This window comes from Typha latifolia, chromosome 7, assembly GCF_019914945.1.
Source record: "Typha latifolia isolate L0001 chromosome 7, TyphaL0001v2, whole genome shotgun sequence".
NCBI lineage: Eukaryota > Viridiplantae > Streptophyta > Magnoliopsida > Poales > Typhaceae > Typha > Typha latifolia.
In genome coordinates, this window is record NC_133092.1 from 4,667,985 (window position 1) to 4,687,855 (window position 19,871).

Below are 19,871 nucleotides of genomic sequence, written 5' to 3' on the forward strand. Positions count from 1 at the left end.
TGGAACCTGGTACACCGCTCTTCAGCGTTGGACCAGCAAACATAGGCCCCCTCTCCTCCAATTCCTACTGAGACATGCCAATTTTGAATTGGGGGTTACCATCGAATAAAAAGATGGTTTGTCTCGCCGTTGTGAGAGTTGTGATCTAGTGAGCTAAAGAAAGCATTCAGAGTGGAAAACTTTGGGCCTTAGTAGCTCAAACAGCTTGCTTTTCAGTTGAATGGGGTTATCATTTTTTTTTCTCCTCCATGGAACTCCTGAACATATATCCTGAGACCTCATGGCCTGTCCTGGCACAGAAAAAGTAATGTTTTGGTAGACGTTTACTCTAACTCTAGACCTCTTAGCTGCAACCATTGCTAGGGTGCCAAGGAGCAGTTTGGAGATGTTCACCCGGATTCTTGTCCGAATAATCCTAGACCACCTAGAGGCATCTATGGCAGAAGAGTCCATCGATTACCCTATTCGCTTGGCCAGAGCTTGAGCAGTCTTAAGGGGCATGAATTCGAATGGGAGCCCATGGAGCTGAGCCCAAAACTCTGAGTGGTTGAAGTTCCAATTTTGGTTACATGAATCAAAAGTTTAGAACTTTCTCTGGAATATTCAGTTTTACAAAAGATCTCCAATGTACCCAAATATAGGCAAAATAGTATAGAGTTTTCCACAGACAAGTGTCAACTATTGTGGCAATGCTACATGGAATATTTTGATGATTCTAGAAGGGGTTCAACTCAGAATAAGCCCGCAGAAAGGAGAGGAAAAATGAGAGAGAGGGAGTGTAAGAACTGAGAAAAAATATCTCTTGGCCCTTCACCTTCTTCCTCACCGGCACGCGACGAGGTAGCCACAGGTATTTCGGCCGAATCCAAATCTGATTTAGATTTGAATTTTTCTCTATAAATTTAAACCCTAAATTCTCTCTCTCTCCTTTACCCCAGCCTCCCTTCCCTTCTTCTTCTTCTTCTTCTTCTTCTTCTTCTTTCTTCTTCTTTCTTGTTGTCGGAGTCACAATATGGGGATCAAACCGCCGCAGCAATAGGGGACCACCACGCGACTCACCGGTAAGCCCTCTTTCACCTCTCAAATTTAATTTAAGTTTAATAGGTTAAAATAGAAATACTTGTTTTAGAGGATCCGCGGCTAGCAGTCGGACATGGAGTCGAGCAATCGACCATCATCTATGGCTTCTTCTCCACCTCGCGTGGTTTGCGGGGTCGCGAGGGTGTCGGGGAGCTTGGGGTGTGGCCAACAGATAGTTGCCGGTGGTGGTTGCCGGCGGACACACTCTCTCTCTATCTTCTCTTCCTCGCGTCGATAGTGGGGAGGGATTTGGTTGGGCTCGGGTTTAAATAGAGCCAACCCTTTTTGTTATTTTATGGATTCAGTCTGGATTTCAAATCCACCAGACCCAACCCGTACCACTTAAATGGAGAGTGGGTTGCAGGTTCGGGTCTTTGGCCCAACCCGATTGATTGATTGGTGTCGGTTGCAGGCCAGCAGCAGCCCAGCCCAATCCAATGGGTTTAATTTAACCCATTTTAGCTTTTAAATCTTAGAAATTATGATATTATTTAATTTAAAATTGTATTATTATTTATTATCGAAACTCAAGTGAGTGTATTCACTCATTTATTTATATTATATTTTGTACCTTTGATCAAACCATGTATTTCTTTATGTGCAAATCTATTTATAACATTTTCCATGTGCAAATTTGTTATTACATTTTCTATGTGTAATTTAATTATTATAATTCAGTGCATCGCATACTTCATGCAAATTACTAATTTTAGTGGGGAAAATATAACTAGTATTGGTATAACTTAGTAAACAGTCTCGATATAGATCGCTTGCGACTTTCCGTGGTGACTCAAGTTTAATTGGAAATCCAGGGGAAAACCCTTTTTCATAACACTACAGTAACTTTCTTAGATGACTCTGGCGGAATTAGGAAATAGTCGCAGAATAGATTGAAAGACCTTTTGAGGTGATACTAATCTCTCTCAATAGTTAGTGCAAAAGATAGGGTATGTTTATCACATAGTGATACCTCCTAATAATCATAACTGAATCAGCTATAAGGAAAAGACTTGAGTGTTATCTCGAAGTGACTTCTAGTTGATATGAATCTATAGGGTATAGACCCAATTGAGACAAATGATATTATTGGAACTGAGCATGTTACGAGTTATATTTTTCTATTATTATTATTATTATTGTTACTTTAAGAACATGCTAAGTAGAATTGTCATTTTATATCGCTGAATTTGAATTTTATTTAACGTTATAAATATTAGATTTATTTGACTTTCGAGTGGATTCCACTTACTGAGATATAGTTGTTGGCTCATAGATTTTTCTCTTCTAATATTTTAGGTAATGGTCAGCGTGATAACTAAGCGAGATGCACCGGAACCCTACCTCTAATTAGGACTTATTTGTTAATTCAGTTCGTTTAGAGACACATTAATCATGATATTGGTTATTTTCATTACGATTGATTACATATCGCCAACGAATTTACAGTCCGTCCCCATTAACCGCTCGGGCATCAACCCAGGAAGAATTCATTCTAGGCTTATTAATAATTTATAATCAAACTTATTTTCATAGTACCCTACCCCCAGGGGAAGTCGAATCCCCGCTGCCTCCTTGAAAGAGAGATGTCCTGAACCACTAGACGATAGGGGCATATACGCCCGACCGTCATCATACTATGATGATAGTATGAGCAGTTTTTTGGAATTGTCAATATAATCTAATGGTATAACTATATTCAAAGAGTCTTTCCTACTTTGATGTTATGATTTCATAGAATTTTTTTATTTTTCTTTTATTTATTCTTGTCAGTGTATATTTATAACGTATTAGTAAGGCAGTGTATTTTAAGAGTATTGAGATATATGACCGGTTATAATTCCCATTTTGGGTCGTGACAGGGAGGGTTGTAGAAAAAGAGGTGGTGACTTGATATGGATTGAAAGCATTCCAAAAAAGAGTAATTCATGATTTCCAAATTTATGAAAATAAGATGCAAATCAAACTCATGTTCCGACAGTAAATTCAAAAACAAACCTTAAAAGATTTCAGGTGATTTGCTATGGCTTGAGAATGTATAGCTATATCTTCCGCAAATTCCTATATTATTTTAAAAATGTTAAATTCATAAGCCAGAAAATAAAATGCAAATAGCCTGACAGAAGAAAACGGACTACTGAATGAGGTTCAAATCTCACCTGGAATCCAATGTGCAATCTTTTCCCACCCCTGTGATAAGGTATAATGACAGGATGCTTGCTGACGTACTCTTTGCAGACAAGCGGTTCTATTCTGTACAAAACCCAGTCTCGGTTCATAATTAATATTCCTCACTTCAAAATAGAGGTGCATTTTCGAAGTATTAAGCATGCAAATAATCTAGATTCTAGCATGCCTACTATCAGTGTTTTCTGCAGAAAAAGAAGAAGAAACCTAGAGAAGTAATCTTATTGATCTCAATAGTGTATTCCAAAGTCCAAACATGAGAAACTAAAAGGAGCAAAAATGAGACCGAGACATACAAATTCACCTTATAGAACTAAGGGATAACAGATAAACCAAAAAGTGAGGGATAAATAGACAAACCTAAAGGCTACAGGATCAAAGGGGTGAAAAATGTTGAACATCTTTTGGCAAGAGGGCATCTCTTCAGATACTTCCTCGTCATCGTGCCAATAATCTTTCCCCCTGCCTTAGAGCCAACATCGAGAAGTTCAATATGCATGTTGTTATAGGATTAATACCAAGAAATAAATACATAACTAATGAAGTAATTATTCACGTCTGAGAATACATTCATAATTTTAAACTAACAGGATGCATGGATGGAATGTAGAAATCTTCTTGTAAAAAGAGCTACCATGAGATGACCATTTAGTTGCAAGAGAATCCATAAAAAAGCAGCTAAGATTTAGATAACTGAAAAACTTAAGCTGTTAACAAAACAATAAGGTATGTCACAACCCAAACACACAATTTAATGCAGTTAGTAGTTTTGGTCCTGAATGATGTAAAATTGCACTGGCCAAGTCCTACATCATTTTCAGGATCATACAACAGTAAAAATAATAGTCCTAATTAGCAAGCAACTGGGGTAATGCTGGTCCATACTTGGCATTGCAGCGGTACATTAGACTGTTACTTTACATGCCGACACCTAACCAATAATTACATGCTAACTGACAGAAATGCATAGTGGATCCTTGAATTTTATCATTAAATCAGTCCCCTAATCATATCTGGTTCATGAACAAGTAACAAACTACATGGGTTCTCCAACATGTGTAACCAAACATACTCCAAATAGCTAAAATAAATGACAAAAATACTAATAGCCTGAACCCAAGAAAGAAACTAAAGGACTAATGAAGAACCTTTCTTTCATTATCCTTTACTAATTGAACAGGACATTAATGCTTATATCCCAGGCAGAAAATACAAAAAGTAGCTATCACTTACTTACTTCAAGACCTTCCAACAAGGAAAGGCAAAATATACAATAATAATGCAGAAACGAAGATATAAGATGATGCCAAGAGGTTCTCTACCAATTCCTATTCGGGCATTTCGCAGGGCAAGAAAGACTCCAAGAGGTGAACCAACAGCAAAGAATGTATCAACCTGAAAAGCAAAGACCGATATAAAAAATAAACAAACCATTGAAGGAAAAGCAGAAAGATGATAGGTTGATAACCATGCTGCCAGCCACATTTTCATATCAAAAGAACAGGAATGAAAGCAGCATCCCAAACAACGCATATAAATGAAGAAATTTGGAGTTAAGAAAGAACAAATGATCACCTTAAAATCAAGCTTAATGTATCTAATGCAAGGTGTGCAACTCTTTATCCTATCATCTTGCTCTGAGAAGAGCTTGTCACGAGACTGTTTCATTGTATTCTTAGCATCTTTTCCTGTCGAAAGGAAAAGGACAGCCTCAAGATTAAGATATGTAAACAGAACATCTGATATAAGGTAAGACCTCATACCTACAGACTACATATACCTTGGTAAAAGTCATGGCTGTAATCTTTCTCACTGCCTAGATTTGTATATTGATGTTTCTGTTCAAGTTCTGCAATTCTAGCTTTAAGTGACTTCACCTGCAGTGGAACGCATGAACTCTTACCGTCATGCTTCTATCCAATAGCAAGTTTATGGGAAATTGAAATGTTTAATTATAAAGACAATGTTCAACATTTCCAATCACATCATAGATCATTAGGTATGATAAGCAAAGTTCTTATCCATGCCTGTTATATTCATAAAATTCATACTTACATTATGCAAGCTTTCTTGTATATTTGAGGATATCTACAACATCACAGATGCTATAAGCTCATGCAAAGATCAGAAGAGCATCAACTCATACCTCTTTCTCCAACAAGGAGATCAACTTATCTTCATCAATTAGGTTGCCACACATAGTATCACCTAATCTCTCTGCCACAGAGTAGGAACTTCCACTACCATGCTTATAATCTGCTGTAGAACTTTTCTCATCTTCATTAAATGAGGCACAAGAAAGCTGATCAACCTTTTTGTCGTGTAATGGTTGCTTCTCATCTTTTCTTGGTGTAACAAAATCATAAGATTTCCCTTCTGAACAGAGAGAGTTACTATTATTTAATGTGAAAAAATGACGTGAAGCAGAAGACAGGTCTTGCATTGTATTCTTATCAGACATAGCATCGGAAATAGCAAATGGACTGCATTCTGTCATTGCATGTGCCAGCTGCTCTAAATCTTCACCATGTCTGCTGGTATAGTTTCTCTCAAGACTCACATCACAACTAGATGAAATGGAGAGGTATGAAGCTTTAACTTGACATTCTTGTTTGGGCATACGTTCTGGGATAGTTTCCATGTTCACAGATTCTGTTGGAAAAGGTGAAGAAAGACAATCTTGATGGCAAAGGATATCATAACATAGAACACTTCCTAATGAGTGACCATATAATGAAACCTGTAAAATGGTCACATGGCTTTTGTGATCCTTGTGCTAAGTCGAAATGAGAAAATAGAGACAGCATCATGCTAACGCAATAACACTTTAACAAACCTTTCCATCATAACCAGGATTTCTCTTGAGAAACATCAAATATAATCTGTTCAACTGGTTCGAAACCTGAAATGCAATTTACAAGTTTAAATATATAAATAAAAGATCCATGGCTGAAGTATACTGCCAATTGAACATAATACATTGTCATCATTATTTAAGTCTTTTCCAAAAATGGGGTCAGCTAGATCAGACAACTCAAAAATGTCAAGGATTGGAAAGATTTAAAGAATCTTCTAGAAATTTGCCGTAAACATGACACCTACCATCTGTCAATTGAACAAGACTTACTATTAGAATCATCATTTTCAGATTTTATGGGGAAAAAATTGTGAACTATGTAAATAAATAGCACTGAAGAGTTAAGATTTAAGAATACTGAAAAGATAATATACTTTTTTCAACAGATCTTTTAGCTAAACCATAGCTTGCTGTGAATCTTCACTCTATACTTACTGTGCTTATGATATAGCTTAAATGCCCTTAAAATGCATAGGGTTTTCCCTCCAGCAACTTTCTTTTATTGTAAGCATATTCAATACTGATTCTTGAATACCAGCTTCTGTAGTTTTTACCTTTGCAATCCACTCTAGTTATCCAAATTTAAGAGCACTGAATCTTGATATGCCACAATAAGGAGTGCTGAAAAATTCAGTTCCACTTTCCTATATCAAACTATTGCCTGCCATGTTACTACCTTATCTGCAGCAAGCTTTATAAAACAGGAATGTAAACCAAAATGGAAAATGCCACTCACCAACAAAGGATTTCTTTATCCACATAAGTTTGCTTCAATGAAGGGAGAAGATATGCACATCCCTGATTTGCTATGTGATCATACTATAGAGGTCTACGATGATCATTATAAAGAAAATAATTACCATGACCAGAGACACACTCTCCACGCCAATATTAAAAAATTGTTCTCATGAAAAATTTATACCGTAATTAGGAGCCATATTCTAATTATTGCAGTGCAACCCAGGCAAAGCTCAAATATGACTTATATGCAGGTCTTCAATAAGAATAAATAAATTGCTGTGATAGCTTAACTTTATTGCAATGCATCCCATGGCAAAGCACAAATATGTATGACTTATAGGCCAGTCTTCAATAAGAATAAATAAATCGCTGCAATAGCTTATCTTGTAGATGTGCATGGCGAGATTGGCTATGTGTACAATAAGAAATCTTATTGCTGAGTGAAGAGCATTGTTCTTAGGGCCAGTCTTAGGAAAATGGAATAAGAGATACCAAAGACTCGTCTTAAGCAAGTGCTATGACAAGTTCGCATAGGAAAATAGAGAACTTTTCCTATTTCTCAGGTAAGAATAAAATTGTCTTTTCTTTAGAGGCCATGATTCAGTTAGCAGAGCCCTAGACTCAAGGATGGCCGTGCCTACCGGCACTTGCCGTGCCAGTAGAGGTGTGCCAGTGGATATGTGATATGTAGAACTCATTTTTTTAACTTTTTCTTATTTCCATCAATTAACTGTTGCCATTTGTCATTTTTGAAATGACAATTTATTTGTCATTTTTTAAAATTGGAATGACAATTCATTTGCTAGACCTAGACAACCACAAAGCTAAATTTATCAGAGACAGAAAAAAGGAAAGGGACCATCTCAAGCTCAATATGATTATAGTCAGATGAGGGAAGGACTTGAGTATATAGGTAGCAGAACATTAGGAGAGGTGCGCCCACAGGATGATATGAATTCATCATCATTACCATCATATCAATCACACCCACCAGAGCCACAACACCCTTATTATACTCCATATCCACAATCTGCATATGCTTATGGTGTGCATGTGCCGGTCATTCCCATGTATATTCAATATCCATATCATATCATCGAAGAATTATAAAATTCTTATTTCTATGAAGACTATGTGAAATGTTATAACGAGCAATATTATCAGTGGATAAGTTTTGAAGAATATTGATAGTATTTAACGCAACATTTCCATGTTATTCTTGTGGTAGCAAATAAAGTCTTTGATCCTCCTCGTCATTCTACGTTCAACTAGATATTAATTTTAATTATTGAACTATTATCAATTATGTATTGAATGTTATTATGTGTTCAATTATATTATGGAGTATTCAATTATATTATGGAGTGTTTAATCATTAATATTAATTTTAATGAATGTATTCAATCATATTATGTGTTGAATAATATTTATATTCAACTGTTGTTTTATCTTTAATAAAGTAGGTTATTTACAAAAATAATCTAAAGATAAAACATTGTAATGTAGATTTTAAATTTTAATACATATATTTAGACAAAAAAAATCAAAGATTGACATACCAAATACCCAAAAACATCTCTAAATATCCTAAAAAATTTATTAAAAATATTATAGGGAGCGTGCCACTGGCACGGGGGAGCATGTCACTGGCACAGGGGGGCGTGCCGAGGCGTGCCGCTCGGCACGCCCCTTGCCGACCGGCACGGCACAGCATGTGCCACTGGCACGACCATCACTGCCTGGACAGTCAGAAAGAAAAGAACTCTTAACAGAGCATCAATGCAAAATTTGATCTTTATAAAGTAGAGGATTTATTGAATGCAAGAACATTGGTTTTGCAAGAAGATCAAGAAGCTGGTAGCATAACTTAAAACAATGAAAACTAACCGCATTGTTGGGCCATGAATGGATAATAACCCAGCAGTAGTAACTGGCCCCAGCTTGATGATTACTCATTATAATTTTTCATTAGCATTTTCAATAATGAATGCACTTGTTGGCCATTCCTAACACTAGACACTACAACCCAGCACTCACAAGTCAAAACATTGTTCGACTTGATGGTTACCTAATCAATCGTTATTCATTAGCTACTCCAATGACAAATGCACTTGTTGGCCATTCTCTCTCTATTGTTGATTCATCATGGTTCAGAAAATGAGTTGAAAACACTTAAAAACCTCCAAGAACAATGCAACGTTTGAAGACCAATCCAGTTAAAAGAAGTGTAGTTATTCAAAAGAGTCTAGCAATATCATACAAAGAGATTATTTTCATTGGGCATTGAATAACATCCATAATAAGGAGCTTTAGGAAAGTAACATTTAATTAAAAAGAAATGTTGAACTTAAAACACCAAAGAAATTTAAATATTAGTGAAATCATTTCAATGTGTATCCAATTAAAAATGCACATTCATTGCAAGATACTACTGCATACATGAACTTGAGCAAATGAAAGTCTAGATTCAATGGGAATATCTGATGTTAGAAACATATAATTACTCACTAAGACTATGTCAATGCAGCTATGTCGATGTCTTATTTATCCAGCAACAGATCATTTCTAATAACAAAGTTCAGGCACCCATACATAAAAATAAGGAAAAAGTGGAGAAAGAGAAAGAAAATACTGAATCAATTATATGCTGGCAGTATATTGGACTCATGTAGTATAGAACATCGTGAACTGTGGCACTTAATGTTAGTCGAAGACCTCGAACACCATCCAAAGTGATTCTTTCAACTGCACTTTCACTACTGAGCTTCAAACCCTTTCTCCACTGCAAAGTATATATTGTCAGGGAAATGGTCACAAAAGATTGTAATACTAATACAGCAAATCTATATATATATATATATATATATTGAAATTCAAAAGAATACATTATGGCATGGGTAAACGCCAATTATAAATGGGTAATCTAAACAAAGAGGATGAATAAGTATCCTGATGACAACCTTCAGAAATGAAGTATTCAAGCAAGTTCTAATTTCTAACTAAAAAATGGATTTCAACTAAACCAGAAAAGGATGGTTATTGACCCAATAAAGGAAAGAGAACAGAACAACTACTGAGCTTAACTAGATTCTCCATTTGGTATCTGGAAATGTAAATGGGAATATCAATTGTAAGAACAAAAAAAAGGGGTTGAGAGAGGAGGGTGTACGTGCTCTGCACGTGCAACCCCCTCCCCTCTCCCTCTCCGGCACGCGACGAGGCAGTCGCCGAAATCTCGCCGAACCCAAATCTAATTTAGATTTTGATTTTTGCACTATAAATTAAACCCTAATTTTTCTCTCTCTTCAACCCCTTCCCCCCAGCCGTTTCCCTTTTCTTCTTCCTCTCCTCTTTCGTTTTTTTCTTCCTTACCATCGGAATCACGACGTGGGTTCGGCCCGTCGAAGCATCGCCAGAGTAAATAGGAACCATCACGCTCCTCCTCAGTGAGCCCTCTCTTGTAAGAACCAGAAAAGGGAAGGGGGGGGGGGTTGAGAGAGGTGGGTGCACGTGTCTATTGTTATCATTGTCATTATTTAAAGAGCATGCCTATTGCAAATTGTTATGGATATTGTGGATTTAGTTTAATTTTATTCAACATTAATATAATTTAGAATTTATTTGGTTTTCGAGTGGATTCCACTCACTGAGCTATAGTTGTTGGCTCATGGATTTGTTTTTTTGTTGTTTTTTTTATCTATCTCAAGTAATAGTCAGCGTGGCGACTAATCTAGACTCAGGTGAGTGAGTTCACTCACATATTTATTTTTCTTTATATTTCGTACCTTGTCAGACCATGTAATTTTTTGTGTGCAAATTTATTTATTTCATCCTTACGTATAAATTTAATTGTTACATTTTCTGTGTGCATTTAATCGTTATACTCAGTGCATCACCATACCTTATGCAAATATTAAATTTTAGTGAAAAGAAAAATGAGACTAGTATTGATACGACTTAGAGAACAGTCCCGGTATAAATCGCTTGCGGTTTTCCGTGGTGACTCAAGTCTATCTAGAAGTCCAGGAAAAAGTCATAAATCAGATCACTACGGTGACTTTCTTAGGTGACTCTGGCGGGGTTAGAGAACAGTCCTAGGATGACTCTGGCGGTGACTTTCTTAGGTAACTCTAACTTTTCTCAATGGTTAGTGAAAAAGACAGTATGTTGATCACATAGTGATACCATCTGATGACCCTAACCGAATCAGCTATGAAGAAAAGTCCCGAGCATCATCTCGAGGTGACTTCTAGTTGATGTGGATCCACAGGGTATAGACCCATTGAGACATATGACAGTATAAATATTGAAAAGATGTTAATATGTTGAAACTGTGCAAGGCTATAAATTGTGACTCTCTATTGTTATCATTGTCATTATTTAAAGAGCATGCCTATTGCAAATTGTTATGTATATTGTTGATTTTAGTTTTTTAGAATTTATTTGGTTTTCGAGTGGATTCCACTCACTAAGCTATAGTTGTTGGCTCATGAATTTCTTTTTTTTTGTTTATTTATATACCTCAGATAATAGTCAGCGTGGCGACTGAGCGAGACGTACCCGAACTCCACCTCCACTTAGGATCCACCTATTTACTTTTCCGTTCTTTTGGATTTTATGCTTTAGATTAGAAGTTAAATTTATTTTGTTTAGAGATTCAAAAACAATGACATTGTTTTAATAATTATTGCAATTAGTTTAAATTTAATAAAGCAGATCTTCTTAATTTATTTATTTTTGCCATCGTACACTTAAGAACTATTAATAAGGCTTCGTGTTTCTCAAGCATATTGAGGTGCATGGCCGGTCATGATTCCTATTTCGGATCGTGACATTAACACTCTATTCAGTTTATGTGTTTTATTTGACATCTCGATTAGAAATGAGATTATAATTACTTTTATCTTTATGCTACATCCCCAACTTCTAATGAGCCAAAAGGTGTCTCCTCCTCAGGTAAAAAGATGATCATGCATGTCAAATTTTCAAGAGAAAGCAGCAAAGAATTTTAAAATTGGAACTTCAGTTTGAGAGGAGAATATCATCTTCTACCTGGCAAGGAATAAAAAGTACCCTCTGGGTGCTCCTCTGATATGCAGTTAAGTGCCTTTCAGCTAGAATAGCCGTTATATGACGAAAATCACCAACATCATCAACCAAATTAGCATTCTCTAACCTTTGCCCGATGCCATGAACCATGAAAACTAGATGACCAACTGGCACCTGTGAAATGGCAAAATGAATAATATATCAACAAATGAGTTAAAATTGCATTAGCTCATTTATCTAGAGTTCCTATTCCGAAACACCATCTGTACTGATATTATCATTATTCATCTCAACAATATGTATGTTTATAAGCATTTCTGTGTACCTTAAATCTTAAGTCTTAACCTCTTTTATGAGTTTGAAACATGAGAGTGGGACAAAGCGGGGACACCGGTCTACTTTATAGGCTTCCTTCTAGAGATGTTTTCCAAAGTATTTCTTATTAATTGATGAACAATCTCAATGTTTATAAAGAGAAGTAAGACAAAGTTCTTTTTTTAATAAAAAGGAGAGCTACTAAGATAACTAAATTTTTTTAGACTATCTGAGAGTTTTGGCTCCCGAGGTGTCAAAAGAGAAGATACAATCCAATTCAGGGGGGAGAGAGAAAACCTCAACCCCTGGGAATAAAAATTGCCTATGCCTATCAAAATGGGCAGCTCAGTCGACTACCCTATTATAGTCTCTGTAGATATGGACAAAGGAGAACATCTCAAAAAGAGGACAAAAGGATCTATACCGGTGAATCATATCCCGAATGGCTCATGGGATATCATTGGAATTGTTAATTGCATTGATGGCAATAGTAAAATCGCCTTCAACTATGATTTTTGTAAACATTTGATGGGCTGCCATCTTGAGGGCCTCCAGCATTGCAAGGCCTTCTACTTCAAGGACCGAGCCCACAGTGATGGGCCTAGCAAAAATATGAATAGAAGTGTCACTGTTGTTGTTTATGGCAATAGCCCTTATGCCAGTCAAAATATCTAAAGGGTCCTAGGAACCATCAAAGTTCAATTTAATGAGTCCCTCTATAGGTGGGACCTAGTTAACCATTTGGTGAATCTGACTGGTAACAGGGTTTTCACCATTGTATCTGTCATAGTATTCCATAGCCATTTGGAAGGCCATCCACACAAAGTGATTTCGTTTTCCAAAGCAAGTTTTTTTTCTAACTTTCCGAGCCATCCAAATGGTGGTGGCCATCACTACCATAAATTTTTTTTATCGCCACTAAGTTGGGACCAATCATAGGAGATCCAATTGCAATCCAAAGTGAAGGAGATACCAAGGTTGTGGGCAATGACCTCCCACACCATTAAAGCATAGCAACAATGATAGAAGAGATGCTCCACACTCTCTTCCTATAGCCCACACATTAGGCATGGTACTGTTGGCCCAATGTGTAGGCTATGGAGGACTTTATTGGGCATTCTCCCCTAGTTGACTTTCCACAGGAAGCTCTTGACTCTAGAGTTCATCGTAAGCCTCCAGAGAATGCTCCATTCAGGCCCATTAAATTTAGAGTTGGGCCTTAAGAAATTGTAAACAAATTTTGCACTGGCCATCCCTTTAAGATCAAGCTGCCAGATCCATTTATCTTCCACATGCCCAATACTAAGGCCCAGGATAAGTCTTTGAAGGGTAGGTTGAAAGCTTCCTGTAGAGTCATCTCATCTCATCTATCATTAGCAACGAGGTCCTCTACATGCAGTCATTAATCATATTAACATTCACATAAGTTGGCATTCTAGCCAGAGGAGTAGACATGATCTAGGGATCATTGAGGATATTGACCTGATAGCCATTTCCCACTCAATATTTAATTCCATCTCTCATGCTTTGGCTGAAGTCCACATAGGCCCCCAAGCCCAAGAAGACCCGTTTTTAAATTTTGTGGACCATATGTCCATTTGGCCATATTTGTGCTTCATTATAGCAATCCAAAAGGTGAGATCATTTTTAAAAACTTAAAACATTTTGACCAAAACTAGTAGATTTTGTCAATTGTAAGTCCCTGACTGGCAGGCCACCCTCTGTTTTAGGTTTAGTGGCATTTGCCCGGTTCACTAAATGAAGACTTTTATAGTATTTGTCATTTTTCCAAAGGAGCAAGCATAGTCATTTGGTCAATAGTTGAGTCTGAAACCCAGTAGAAGCACACCAATAGTTAGGGATCGAGACAAAGGTAGAATTTATAAAAATTTGCCTACCAGCAAAGGATAGAGTATCCCGCTTCCAACCGCTAATTTTGGTGGCAAATTAATTGACAAGATCTCTTTGGTTGGCCACAAGGATACCCTCCGGGGGGCCCAGGTTGAGGAAGAAGGAGATAAAGCAAAGGTCTCCTCTTTCTGTCCACTCTTACCAAATTGGTTGATTAGGAAAAATCTTAGCCCAGAGGTAGGTAAAAAGGATTATCTTCAACAGTTTGAATAGACTCTTGCTCACAGAGTTAGCTTTGCAATTGTCTTCGTGGCAATTGAGGTCAGCCATGTGATGTGGGCATCATCTTCAATTTGACCAAAATAGAATTACTTGAGTCCAATTTTAGTCTAATTGCTGATTTTTAATTTAAATAATCAATTGAATTAGTCAATTGACAGATATGGTAGCCTATATGCGGGGGATGTCTGTATTGAGTTATTATCTAAATTGGGTTAGTCAATTTAGGTAAGGTTTAATCAATTAGGATTCTATTAGAAAATGAATTCCTATTAGAATCTCAATTGATAATTATGGTAAGCTTATATGTGGGGGATGTCCACATTGATTTATTACCTAAATTGGATCAATCAATTAAGGTAAGATGATCAATTAGAGTCCTATTAGGAAATAAGTTTCTATTAGAATCAGCTAGAATTAAAGTTGTTAACCTATTTAAGGGTTATTGCATGAGAAACAAAGAGAAGTTGGAACAAGATTATTTTGAGATCTCTCACTTTCTCCCTTATGGTCTTCTTCTTCTTCTCCCTCTCTCTCTTTCTTTCTCTCCCTTTCTTCTACTCTGTCTTAAGATTCTTCTCTAATCTCTTCTACTTCCTCTCTAAACCTCTCTTCTTCTTCAATCTCTACTTTTCGTTGGTTACTGCTGCTGTCCAGAAGACTCCAGTAGTGAAAGAGGACCTTTGGGTGCCTGGACGTGAAGAGGAGGACTTGGTTTCAAAGTAAAACACTACTATTCTATTTATTGGTAAACCTAAACTCTAAAGTCTTTCCTTACACCATATTTTAAGCCTTTCTACTATCAACGTACCTATTTGAGAGTTGAGAAAGCTACTGCCTTATCAGAGTGGTTTTCTCTCCTTCCATCTAGTAGTGATCCTTTTAATCAATTAACTTCTTATCAGTTATTGCTTACTATATTTTACTTTAGTTACTTGTTTGGGTCGATTGTTCTCCAAAACATTGCATTCATACTAGATTTGCATCACCATGTCTACTTTTTAATACGACTTTTCAATCATCTCAATCATCCCTAGTGTGCCACCCAACATATGACACCAAACTTATTACTTATTTATTCTTACTGTTTAGTCACCCACATCTCACCAACCACTACTTTAGGCTATAAGTGGATCTCTTCTGCCTATTCATTAGTCTAAATCTATCACCACCACTTCCCTTCTCTTGCCTTTGGGTGCATTTGCTTTGTCCTTCTCTCTGCTCATGAGTGTGACAAGTTATTTGCCAGGTCTGTAAGATATGTCCTCTTTGGATATAGTTCTAAACACAAATAATATTGTTGCTATGATTCTGACTCGTTGAGTGCGCATCACTCATCATGTCACCTTTTTAGAGGATATTTCTTATTACTCTAGTGAGTATGAGGATCTTACTTTTCTTAAGCCTCTATCTCCTCCTCAGCTTCCTCTTTAGCCTTTGCTAGCTCCCTATTCCCATGATCAGTCCACTATCGGAGGTCCAAATACTTCTCATTATTTTTATCCTCTTATTATTCAGGTGTATTATTGACGAGTCAATTCTATAACGTACCATATATTTGTATCTCCTCTAATCCATTATGTTCCACCACCATCTACATATTCTTTTCTTGCCATTGATGCAGGTCCTCGTTGTTCACAGTGTGAGCATCGCCCTCCTCAGAGTGATGGTTATGTTGACAATACATTGCATTGTGTTTCATGTCATTTTGACAACTCTTCATGTAGACCGTGAGCCTAGTTCTTATTAAAAAATTGTTGCTCATTTTGAGTAGCAATGTGTTATGGCTGAGGGTTTTCAGGCCTTTGAGCATACTCAGACGTGGAATGTTGTTTCTTTGTCGAGTGATGTCGACCCTATTAGTTGCAATTGTGTTTACAAGATCAAATGATGCTTGGTGGTTTTATTGAGTAGTACAAAGCTCGTCTTCTTATTAAAGGTTTTACTTCGGAGTATGACATTGACTATAAGGAGACATTTTCCCCTATTGCTCATATAACTACTATTCATACAATGGTTCCAGGTTTCGGTTGATCCCAATCCATGGCCGAAATGAGTTATCAACTGGTTTTGGCCAAATATCGATTTGGATCGACCAATCTCGCCCTATACGGGTTCGCGTGTATGGATTTGAGTTCTCTCCCTCCTCACTGGCGGCACCCATTGAAGATTCGGCGACATCCTTCGACCAAGATCCGGCAATTTTGACCTCCAATGATCTTAGTTAGTATTTTTTTTTTGTTGTTTGTTTTTGTTTCCCTTTCTCTCTCTCTCGCTGACGCCTCATCTATCTTTTTCTCTTTATCTACTCTCTCTGACAAGCCCTTTCCTCTCTCTGTCTATCCTGGCAAGCCCCCTCTCATTAAGAGAGATCGAGAGAGGGAGGAAGAGAGAGAGAGAAAGAGAGAAGGAAAGAGAAAGGAGAGAGAAGAAATTATAAAAGATAAAAGATAAAAAATAAATTGCCTTGCAACAGTGAAAGAGAGAGGTAATGAGAAGGGAGAGATAAGAAATAAAAAAAGTTGAGTAAGTTAATACATTTTTATTAGTTTATAAGTTTTATGTGTGAGTAATTATTTTTTAGAAATTTTTCTATATTTTTAAATAATATTTAGAATTTTGCGTAATAAAAAAATAGTCTAATTCGATATGATCGATACGCTGATATGTATTATTTTTTCGGAGGACCAACCCCGATTCCAATACCGAATTTTGGAACCTTAATTCATACTCTCCTTGCAGTTATTATAGTTTATTATTGGACTTTATTTCAAATAGATATCAAGAATGTCTTTCTTCATAGTGATTTGAGTCTAAATTAGTATTATGCAACCTCCGTCTAGCCTCTTTATTCCTTTATCTCATGTATATCGCCTCCAATGATCTATTTATGGACTCAAGCAGGCATCTTATGCTTGGTTTGAGTGATTTTGTTGTGCTTGAGGTTGGTTATGTTGAGAATGCTCATGACAACACAATATTTAAACAGTCCTCACCGTAGGGGGTGAGTCATTCTCCTACTTTATGTATATAACATGATTATTAGTGATGATGATTTGACTTCAATCAGGTCTACATAATCACTTGTCTCAACATTTTCAAATGAAGGATTTGGGATTGCTAGTTATTTTTTGGGCCTTGAAATTGCTCAAGACAAGAAAGCTATACTTGTATCTCAACAAATGTATGCCTCTAATATGATTATTCGAAAGTTAAATCCAATGACAGGACAACTGATATATCTCTTGAGCTTTATGTGAAGCTTTATCCTATAGATGGTGTGCCATTGGCAGATCTGACTAAGTATAGGTAGCTCGTTGGTTAGCTTGTCTACTTACACATTACTAGACTAGATATCTCTCATGCTACAAGCATATTTAGTTTGTAGCGGCTCCTCGATCTGTTCATTATGCAACTCTTTTTGGATTTTTAGATATGTGCATTATTTAGTCTCTTTTGATATTTGCACATTCTTCTCTTGTGCTTCGTCCCTATTCTGATACTGATTGGGTTGGAGATCCTATTACTCGTCATTCTACCACTAGATTTTGTCTGATTTTCTGTAACTCTCTTATCTCTTAACGAAGCAAGAAGTAGGATGTTGTCTCTCTTTCTAATATTGAAGCATAATATACAGCAATGTCTGTCAAAACCAGAATAAAAAAAAATAAAAATAAAAATAAAAAATAGGGGTTGAGAGAGGAGGGTGCACGTGCCCTGCACGTGCAGCCCCTCCCCTCTCCCTCTCCAGCACGCGTCGAGGCTGATTAGGGGGGATTTCATCTAATCTGAATCGGATTAGATTTAATCCTCTTCTAATCTATAAATTAGCCCTAATCCTCTCTCTTCAACCCCCAGCCCTCTTCTCTCTCTCCTTCCTCCCTTCTTTCGCTTCTTCCTCACCGTCGGAGTCGTCGCCGTGGAATCGGCCAGCTGGAGCGTCGCCGGAGGAAATTGGAACCACCACACTCCTCCTCGGTGGTGAATTCTAGTACGTGAGCTAGAGATTTGAGGTTTCGGTTGTCTTGCCTAAACTCAGGTGAGTGGGTTCACTCACATATTTATTTTATTGTATTTCGTATTTTTGTCAGACTATATAAATTTTCTGTGTGCAAATTATTTATTTCACCCTTATATGTAAAAATTAAATTGTTGTAACTTCTGTGTGCAAATCTATTTATTTCATCCATACGTGCGAAAATTTAATTGTTTTATTTTCCTGTGTGCATTTAATTATTATATTCAGTGCATCACCATACTTCGTGCAAATATTGAAATTTGTGAAAAGAAAAATGAGACTAGTATTGATACGACTTAGAGAATAGTCCCGGTATAAATCGTTTACGATTTTCCATGGTGACTCAAGTTTATCTGGAAGTCCAGAGGAAAGTCCTAAATTAGATCACTGCGGTGAGTTTCTTAGGTGACTCTGGCGGGGTTAGGGAACAGTCCTAGGATGAATGAGAAAATTTCCTAGGTGACTCTAACTTCTCTCAACGGTTAGTGAAAAAGACAGAGTGTGTTGATCACAGGGTGATACCCTCTGATGACCCTAACCGGATCAGCTATGAAGAAAAGTCCCGAATGTCATCTCGAGGTGACTTCTAGTTGATGTGGATCCACAGGGTTTAGACCCATTGAGACATATGATAGTATAAATATTAAAAGATGTTAATATGTTGAAAACGTGCAAGGTTACAAGTAGTAACATCTCTCTCTATTGTTATCATTGTTATTATTCAGAGAGCATGCCTATTGCATATTGTGATGGATATTGTTGCTTTTAATTTAATTTATTCAGCATTAATATTAATTAAAATTTATTAGGTTAGTGAGTGGATTCCACTCACTGAGCTATAGTTGTTGGCTCACGGGTTCTTTTATTTTTTGTATTTGTTTATTTGTTTCAGGTAATAGTCAGCGGGGCGACTGAGCGAGATGTACCCGGACTCCACCTCCACTTAGGATTCACCTATTTACCTTTCCGCTCTTTTGATTTTATGCTTTAGATTAGACATTTTATTTATTTAGTTTAGAGACTCAAAAACATTAACATTGATTTATATTTTTATTGCAATTAGTTATAAAATTTAATATAGCACATTCTTATTTGTTTATTTATTTTGCCATCGTACACGTAGAGAGTATTAATAAGGCTTCGTGCATCTCAAGCATATTGAGATGCATGGCCGGTCATGATTCCTATTTTGGGTCGTGACAATGTCCACTACTATCAAGAAAACCATTCATTTTTGTCTTCTATTGGGTGATATGGGTGCGTCAACTCTAACAATTGCTTTTTATTATGATAACATAAGTGCTATACATAGTATAAGCAACTCTGTGTTTCATGAGTGGACCAAGAATATCAAGGTGAATGCTCATCTTTTCGGTATCAATTTTTAGTTGAAATTATCAGTCTTTTTCATATATCTTCTACTGAGCAGATATCGACTTTTCCACTAAATCGCATCCTACTTATCTTAGTATCTTGTATGCAAACTCTGTGTATTTG

At 36.7% G+C, this 19,871-nt stretch overlaps 1 protein-coding gene and 1 long non-coding RNA gene across 17 annotated transcripts in view; one reads left to right on the forward strand and one right to left on the reverse strand.

Moving 5' to 3' along the window:
- The window catches only part of LOC140792689 (phospholipase SGR2-like), a 39,081-nt gene that overhangs the window by 12,314 nt on the left and 6,896 nt on the right, over positions 1–19,871 (reverse strand). For 15 of the 16 annotated variants that reach the window (XM_073143830.1, XM_073143818.1, XM_073143826.1 and 12 more), the window contains exons 9-18: positions 11,915–12,085; positions 9,495–9,644; positions 6,101–6,166; positions 5,411–6,004; positions 5,045–5,141; positions 4,840–4,952; positions 4,587–4,659; positions 3,625–3,730; positions 3,237–3,330; positions 3,076–3,138 (exon numbers count right to left, since the gene is read on the reverse strand). In XM_073143830.1, the coding sequence (XP_072999931.1) occupies positions 3,076–3,138; positions 3,237–3,330; positions 3,625–3,730; positions 4,587–4,659; positions 4,840–4,952; positions 5,045–5,141; positions 5,411–6,004; positions 6,101–6,166; positions 9,495–9,644; positions 11,915–12,085 (1,527 nt within the window). The remainder of the gene's footprint in view (positions 1–3,075; positions 3,139–3,236; positions 3,331–3,624; positions 3,731–4,586; positions 4,660–4,839; positions 4,953–5,044; positions 5,142–5,410; positions 6,005–6,100; positions 6,167–9,494; positions 9,645–11,914; positions 12,086–19,871) is intronic. The other variant, XM_073143833.1, reaches the window with a different exon arrangement.
- On the forward strand, positions 15,949–19,616 carry LOC140792604 (uncharacterized). The gene is made up of 2 exons (XR_012109773.1): positions 15,949–18,395; positions 19,267–19,616. It is a non-coding gene; the product is annotated as an uncharacterized lncRNA (long non-coding RNA).